General features: G+C 34.0%; 1 protein-coding gene across 9 annotated transcripts in view; it reads right to left on the minus strand.

The window, feature by feature from the left end:
* Positions 2,580–8,398, minus strand: part of LOC107630445 (protein LAZ1 homolog 2) — a 6,440-nt gene continuing 621 nt past the window's right edge. Inside the window, exons 1-9 of one of the 9 annotated variants that reach the window (XM_021118906.1) lie at positions 8,373–8,398; positions 7,814–8,021; positions 7,411–7,467; positions 6,611–6,719; positions 5,994–6,178; positions 5,691–5,779; positions 4,792–5,041; positions 3,751–3,984; positions 2,580–2,953 (exon numbers count right to left, since the gene is read on the minus strand). In XM_021118906.1, the coding sequence (XP_020974565.1) occupies positions 2,759–2,953; positions 3,751–3,984; positions 4,792–5,041; positions 5,691–5,779; positions 5,994–6,178; positions 6,611–6,719; positions 7,411–7,467; positions 7,814–7,963 (1,269 nt within the window). In that variant the 5' untranslated portion in view covers positions 7,964–8,021; positions 8,373–8,398 and the 3' untranslated portion in view covers positions 2,580–2,758. Of the gene's footprint in view, positions 2,954–3,750; positions 3,985–4,791; positions 5,042–5,690; positions 5,780–5,993; positions 6,179–6,610; positions 6,720–6,833; positions 6,943–7,405; positions 7,468–7,813; positions 8,022–8,241; positions 8,265–8,300; positions 8,326–8,372 lie in introns of those variants that run through there. The other 8 variants (XM_021118905.1, XM_021118907.1, XM_021118908.1 and 5 more) reach the window with 8 other exon arrangements.

Genomic DNA, 8,398 nt, shown 5'->3' on the forward strand with positions numbered 1-8,398 from the left:
TATAAAATCTTCTAAAAAAAATAACTCAAAAAATTTTTTTTTCTTAAAACCTCACTCTTGTTTTTAGGTTATGCTCTTATTTTAACTAAAGCTACAAATTTCCTGCAAATAACGTGGAGTAATTGACAGAAGTTACAAATTATCTTCCACAGTTGTCTACATATAACTGTAGACATACCATTACTGTTTTCCTGGATAGGAGATTGTCTTGACTAAAATTAACCGTGAATTTTGATCTTACCATATATTATCCACTTTTTGAAAAACGTAGTTTTAAGAGTAAAAGACAAATAGGTCCCTAACCTTTAAAATGAGAACATTTTCGTCCCTTAAGATTGGAAAATACATTTTGATCCCTCACGTTTTAAAACGCGTGACAATTAGATCCCTCCGTCGAGTTGGGCTTCAAAACGGTAACGGAACATGCTGACCTGAAAGAGTAGAGTGTTAGGTGTCCGTTTTAGTTGTTGATGTGGATGTTGAACAAATTTTTAATGGACAAATTAGTCCTTGATACCTAACATCTTGCCTCTGCCATGCAAGTTTCTGCTCAAAGACCCTACTACTCTCCTCATTTTGATTATTCTAAAACTTGTTCATAGCTTGCTCCTATTGATTCAAAACCTCCATTTCACTATACAAATTCTTAGTGTTACTAACATACCTATCTATCTTCCTCACCATACCTTCCATATGCTTAACCAAGAACCTTAATTCATTGACATCTATGACCTCACTCACAATGTCACCATACACATGCTCAAATCTCTGCAATGCAGGAATATAACACTTTTTCCCTAACCATATTTATGTAAGACTATATATATAAACACTAGCACTAAAATGAAGGCCTAAATTTGAGAGTTTTAAACTAATTCTAATCCTAACACATACAGTAATACCTGCAAGGCTTTTTCGAGAGAAGCAGCAACCTTATACGTGTATATATCACCTGTGCAATACCATAAAAAATTGCATTCCAAGAATTAAGTCACTATTTTTTGGGAGCATAAATGTTGGAGATCATTCGATATATCAAAAGCATCATCCAGATGCTTGAATCTGACCTTGAAATATACACACAAACACACTAAATTGGGACCACTAAATACACAAATTGTTAATTTGCCATCACCTTCTTGGTCTGATTGAAGTGGTATATCCGAACATGGTACATACATATAACGCAACCAACTGAGAAGAAGCCGACATCAAGCTAACCAATATCCTTTCCGGAGCTTGGTCGAACAAGAATCTTGAGGTAGCCATGTCACCAGCCTTTACATAGCCATCAATCATGATCGTGAAAGAAACAACACTCTTTTCCGGCATAGCATCAAGCACTACCCTAGCATTGCCCAAATCCCTCACCTTCACAAAATTCCATATCATCGCATTCCATGATGCCACATTCCTCTGAGGCATTTCATCAAACAGCCTCTTTGCCTCCACCATATCCCCAACCTTCACATAGCCAACCACCATCGCCGTCTATGAAATTACATTCTTCTCAGACATTCCATCAAACACCTTGTGAGCGTCACCAATCTTTCCACATTTCCCATACATACCAACTAAACAAGTTCCAACAAACATATCACCTTCAACCCCCACACCTCAATGTCGAGCCAAGGAGCAATTTTTCTTCGCAGGATCTGCACATGCTTGAACAAGCCTTAATCACAGAAGAGTAAGTGTATCTATTGGGAAGAGACCCATGTGCCTTCATGCGAATAAAAGCAGAAAGGGCGTCGAAAAAGTAACTTCCTTTGGTGTGGGCTTCGATGAGGGAGTTCCAGAGAAAAGGGGAAGGGCCAAGGACGCGGTCAAAGATGGAGGTGTAATATGAAGTAGTGGCAGCAAAGGAGGCGGAAAGGAAAATGAAGCGGGAGATGATGAGGTGATCTTTCTCTAGAACTCGTTGGATGATGGAGGCGTGGACTTGGTAGAGATGATGAATGGTCTTGCAGGCCTTAAGAAGGGTGATAATGGCGGCAGTTGAACGCGGTGGTGAAGAAGAGTGCTGAAATATTGAATTCATCGGAAGAACCGCGTCGTTTTGGCCTTAAGAGATGAATTTGTCAGCTAATAATTTGTCCCAATCCACTTCAGCAAGTTAAACGGATACGTCATTCTCTTCCCCTCCATGTCAACTGGCTCCGTTGCCCATTTTTGCCCAAAATGAATGGAGGGATATAATTGTCAGCCATTTTAAAACGTGAAAAATCGAAATATATTTTCCAATCTTGAGGGACGAAAATGTCCTCGTTTTAAAAGATCAGGGATTTATTTGTCTTTTACTCTAGTTTTAATTCTCGTTAACTTTCTTTGTTAAGTAATGAAATGACAAAAATAGATATACTTCAAATTTTATTGCACTAAATCCAAAAAAAGAAATTTTGTAAATATTAAAACAAAAGAAAAATCAAGAATGAAAAACTTATTTAAATAAGGATAAATATGTCTTTTTAGAAATCTTGAAGGACCGTTAAATACAAGGTAGAGAGAGATTTTAGTGAATGGATATTGTCATTTGACAATCCCACTTGTATTCTCTACATATCCATACAATGAAAATAAAAAACAAAAAAATCATGATATTATAAAAAAATAAGTGATAATAACCTTCAAGAGTTTACTGTTGTATTTATCCAGTCTATTCTTAGCAAAAATTGAAGCACCTGCTTATGAAACATGAAATCTTTATATTGCAAAAAGGAGCCATCTTCAAGTCAACTCTTAATTATAATCCTCATAATTACATTCTTGCAATTTCACCCCCTTCCCCTGTAAGAGTTTCTTCTACTACTTCCTTATGTATATCTGATTCTTCTTCCTCCTCATCTGATGAAACCACTGTTTTGTGGTGGAATGTTTCCTGAATTTTGGTCACTCCCTTTTCCACAGGTCCTATGGCTTGATTGATTGTCAATACAACATCCTTCACAACCTGCTTTTAGTTAAGTACCAATTATATAAAAGTAATACTAGAAAGATATAACACAAAATTATTTTATTTTAATTTAACATCTATAATTTTATGTTTATTACATCTAAATTTATCTATTTATTTTAGTAATAATTAATAAATACAAAATAAGAAAAACTTAGACTATTCTGAGCTAATTTTTATTGTCACCCAAAAAACTTTGTAATATAATTATAACATGCTCCAAACGAATACATTAATAGATTAAGGGTGCCTTTGTTCCAACTTATTATACCAAGAAAAAACTTTTTTTTTTTCAAATTAAAAAAATAAAAAATTAAATAGTTCTCATATATTTGGATAAACCTTTTTAAATAATCAAAATGTAAAAAAAAATGTTTCAAACTTATTTTTATAAAAGGAAGATAGTGTGTTCTATATTCCAAATTTGGTGAATAAAAAGCATAAAATTCTTTAAGATTCATGAACATGAATAAAATTTAACAATAATGGAATTTTCCGTTGCTTTTACATAATAACATGAAAGTTTTCTTTGCCAACCCCCCAATAGAAAATATCAAAAATGAAGAAACGAAAAAGGTGGGGGCTCAATTTTAAATATTTTTTTTACCTTTAGTTTTTAATGTTTTCACAAACAAAGCAGACCATAGTTTTTTTCCTTTATCATAGAAATATTTTTCAGCTTTTTTTTCCTCCTCCCAGTTGTTTTCAGTTGTAAAATCTTTTTTCAAAAGCTGAAACACACACACCCAAGAGTGATATCAATCACAATTTATGTTGATGTTATGCAATGAACTTACTCTTTGACCACCTTCAACAACAATATCCTGCACACTCTCTTTGAGGCTTGTTCTTGGAGCCTCAACTTGAGTGGTTGTCTCTTTGACCAAAGCTTCTTTCTCCTTGCCCCCTTCCTCTATCTTCAAAGTTGCTTCTACTGTTTCCTTTCTGAATTCCCCACGTTCAAAAACAGGAACATAATGATATGGTTTTGCTGAAAATACACAAACATGAGCAATCGCTGCAATTGCCATCTGCATTATTGGCACCATGGACATGAGTTAACTGTTCTTGGGTCATAAGTTCAAATATCATAGGTTGTGCTCAGTTTTGGTTCAGGAAAAAATGATTATCACTTCCCTCTTTGTCTTTGAGGCTAAATAAAAAATAAACAATTGATTTCTTTTATGAGATCGTGTCTTGTGGTTGAAGAAAACCAACAACAATACCCATTTGATAACCATCTCACAACAGAAACACACAAATTTGTTTGGAGAAAAGGCAGATGACAGATGCAGAAACAAATAAAATGTCTCTCTTGAGATGTAATTTCTTCTTTTTTTTTTTCCTTTGAAAAAATTCCCAAATTAGTCTTCAAGAAATTCTAAATCGAATACTTTAACTCCCAATAAATATTTAGTCTCTACATTTACTAGGGACTTATTTGTCAGACAGGCATATTAAAAGTTCCATTGAAAACATCGGAAGGACCAATTTGTCCAACAAGAGTAATTATCGAAGACTTCTAGAAAATAAAAATTTGTTAAGGACCGAAGTGTCCGATCTAAAATTTCTTAGAAACCAATTTGAGTGTTTATTCTTTTCTTTCCATTAAAAAACTAGAGACGGAAATGAAGATAAATTGTGTTATTTCTATCTCATCTCTATATTTTCTATACTGAAACACTTGCAAGAAACAACCTAAAAGTGCTTTAACTCTATGGTGGATCAACTCAAGTCTATAAATAACATGGTTTGGTTCAGTAGAGGTAGGTAAGTCCAAAAAAATTGTCTTAGAAAAATAAAATCAAAATATTAATAGCAGAAAGAGGGATCCATACCTCTATGCAAATTAAAAAATCCTGCAATCCAGTTTGTAATTTTCCCTCTTTGGGTAGAACTCCAAATGTGCACAGTAGTGCGATACCTACGCCTTGCCACCAAGTAGCGAACACTATAGCCTTAAAGCTTATGAATTTTGCTAGTGGCTTGATTGGTTCAAGCCTCTCATGAGTAACATTATAGAACTGCACAAGGCAGAATAATGCCCACATCTGGCTGAAGTTCAATATTACTGCTATATATGGATAGCTGCATAAAATGTGATATCATATTACCATTTTAATATGTATAGATTATAAATTAAAATAGTTTTACAAAACATTCAATAATGTATTATTGCATAGTAAAATAAACCTCCTTTGATGCTAACTACATGAATGATCATCCCAAATGAATAATTTGATTAGATGTAAGTGCCTGAGAATTAGACTTTAAGATGAATTTTCTTAATACCGCTCACCTAGTATAATTAATTAAAATAAAGATGCATGGTTATGAGCGAAACATACCCAAGCTACATGACTGCACGTGGCTCCTATTCTAGAACACAGAAACAATAGGGACAGACAAAATTTGTCTCTCTTATCGTGTTTGGTTATAGTGGGTATAACTTAAAATAGTAATATTTTATTTAATGGAGAAAAATCAGAATATGAAATAATGAAGGAGGCCATGCTAGCAATGCAATTTCATTAATCAGTCCAGTGCTTCCCTTTTAATCCTTGTCCTTCAAAGGGCAGACACGAAAATTTGCATCCCTTCTAGCACGGGAACTAGGTTTTGTATTCATGTTCATTGTCCTATCAACCAAATGTCTTTTATCACGGTAGGGACATAGACTATGTAAGACACTATGTTAAAGCAAATACTTGATTACACTTTTGTATGAGAAGCATACCCATAGTACCACTTGAATTCTCCATCACCATAGACACCACACAGCTCCAATACCAATGCTAAGAATGCACAAACTGTCTTCAGGATCATCTGCACTATATATAAGTGAATTAGAGTCCCTTTGGAACCACAACAAACCCATATTAACTTGAGACTTCAGTCGTAAGTCATTATAATAGGATAAAGTGGGAGCCGCATTCCATTTTATGGTGATGAGGTCATGAATCCCAAATGAATAATACCCAAAAAAATAGTCATTATATCACCACTCTTTAACATTAATGATATAACTTCAGCCACTTACATATTGTACAAGCCCGAATTTTTCTATGGTGAGAAGATCTTTTCCAAGTGTGCTTGGACGCCTAAAGAAGTTACAACATGATCTTTGCTGTATGTGGTGAGTGGCATCTGAATCATCCAACAAGGATTTTCTAAGTTGTTCTTCAGATTCATGTTCAAGTACTTGTACAACTCTTCCTTCTCCACCTAATAGTTTTTATTTGAAAATTAAGTGAGAAAAATTTTTATTCAGACTTTTAATTCATCTATTAACTTTTTTTCCCCAAAGCTTTCAGATAATTCATTAAGCATCAATCTAATTTTGTAAGGTCAAATATAATAATTTAAGCAATTCAACTCAAGATTTTGTAAAATAAATTGCTCTATGGGTTTCTTACAAAAATGTTTTTTGTGTAAGACCCTGATTAAAATTTTTTAAAAAATGGATCAATCTACAAGAAAAGAAATGTGCCAAAAAATTGCTGTTGGAATTTAACAATTAGGTTTCTTCAGCCACAGACTAACAAGTAATTATTATGTTTTTACACCATGAAGATTTCTTAAATAATCTTAAGAAAGCTTCATGTTTAACTGGAATGCAGATTAGATATGCAAAACTATCAAAACATAGAAACATACCAAGACAAGCAATCAGATATCTGCCAAAAGAATACAGTGCAAAGGCTTCATAGTAGTTTCTTAAAATGTCGCATGCGAGTGATAAACGTGGATTCCACAAAGATATAATCTGAAAAATCAGAGAGAAGGAAAAGAAGCTGAGCTATTATTCATATCACTACTGTGATGTACAGATTTGATTACCAATCAACATGACTCTCCTGATGAGAAGTTGAGGACATACATCAATGTCAATTACCATGCAATTTCATAGCTTCCAAATTCAGAGATGTTAAACATGAACCTTCAATGCTTCTGACATATTTTTCTTTCTTGAATCACTGCTCCTACCCCTATTGAGTTAAAAAAATGTTCATAATTTATGAAGAACAATCATAAGGTTTTTTCTGATATTAATTATGATATGCTATAAGTATATTGTTAGACTTGGGTATTATGGGGTGTCCAAAGTCCTGCATCAGGTAGTATGGGATGTTTGATGTTGTATATAAAAAGTGGTTCTTCCCTTTTAATAGCTAGTTTTTAAGGTGTAGTTTCCCACTTCCCTTAGCTACCTACCTATAGGCTGGATTAAGGTGAATATCGGCTATCAGTCTACCACTGGGGTAAAAACAATCAAGAACAAGAAAGCATGGATTTGTCCATTTTTCAATGAAGGTAGAATATATCACATTAAAACTCAAAATACATGACACCTTGGACCAGCCTACCATAAAATGTGTGTGCACGCATGTATGACTGGATACCAAATAACACAAAAAAGAAACAGGAAATGTGTTTTAAGAGTAATAGAACCTTACAGACTCTGTAGCATAAATTGGAACCATAGAAATAACAGCAACAATCCACTTCTGTTCCTGAATACCGAAAAACCAATTCGAGGTCAGCCATAATTGTTACTAAAGCACAAAAGGTGCAACAACAAATAACTCAAATCATTGTGCTGTATCCTTCTACTTTCTTAGTTATTCATGCATGCTTGATCATCAAGGGATTACATATTCAAATGAACTTCAAATTTGGTCCATAAAGAGATGTTTAGAGAATCTAATACATCTTTAGGGGTTAAATTGTCAGCATATTGATCATTTTAGAAACGAAATTGATGGCTCTCCCTTCCTATATTGAAAAGTTTAAATACAATAGAAGACAGAGACTTCATTAAAAGAAACATATCTGCTATGAAATGAGAAAATTACTCACTCCGGGATTCGTATATGATCGGAGGTGTTGCCAAATGAGAAGAATGGAAAGCACTAGAGCTACAAGCACACAACACCCTGCAATTATGAGAGCAGGCAGGCGAACATTCTTATATATTCCTTCATAGTTTGAGATACTGTAGGGTGCCATTCTTCAAGCATCTTCCCGTACAATGCAAATTCTTCTTCTTGCTTTGATTTTCTGGTCACTAAAGCATGCAACAACAGATGGAGTGTAAGGTAGATAAAATATGGACTCCAATTTTGTGTTCAAGCCCCATGCAATAAAGTAGTATTTAGAAACTGTCTCTGGAACATAAATGCAGATTCAATGAGACAGATAAAATAGTAAAATTCTTTTTCAGTATCCTAATGCTATGTTTGGAACATAATTACATGAATTCACCAATTAGATAGCGTATCGCATACCAATTCATCTGCATATATACCAGAACGTCATATGTATATTTTCCGCATAAAATACTTACATATGGCGTACCCGTTATGTTCCAGGTAACTGGCTTGGAATGAGGAACAGAACACTAGGTTTGTGTACTCACCGTACTATTTCTTTCTTTAAGTTGAT

The sequence above is a fragment of the Arachis ipaensis genome, chromosome B03 (assembly GCF_000816755.2).
Source record: "Arachis ipaensis cultivar K30076 chromosome B03, Araip1.1, whole genome shotgun sequence".
In the NCBI taxonomy this organism is placed as follows: domain Eukaryota; kingdom Viridiplantae; phylum Streptophyta; class Magnoliopsida; order Fabales; family Fabaceae; genus Arachis; species Arachis ipaensis.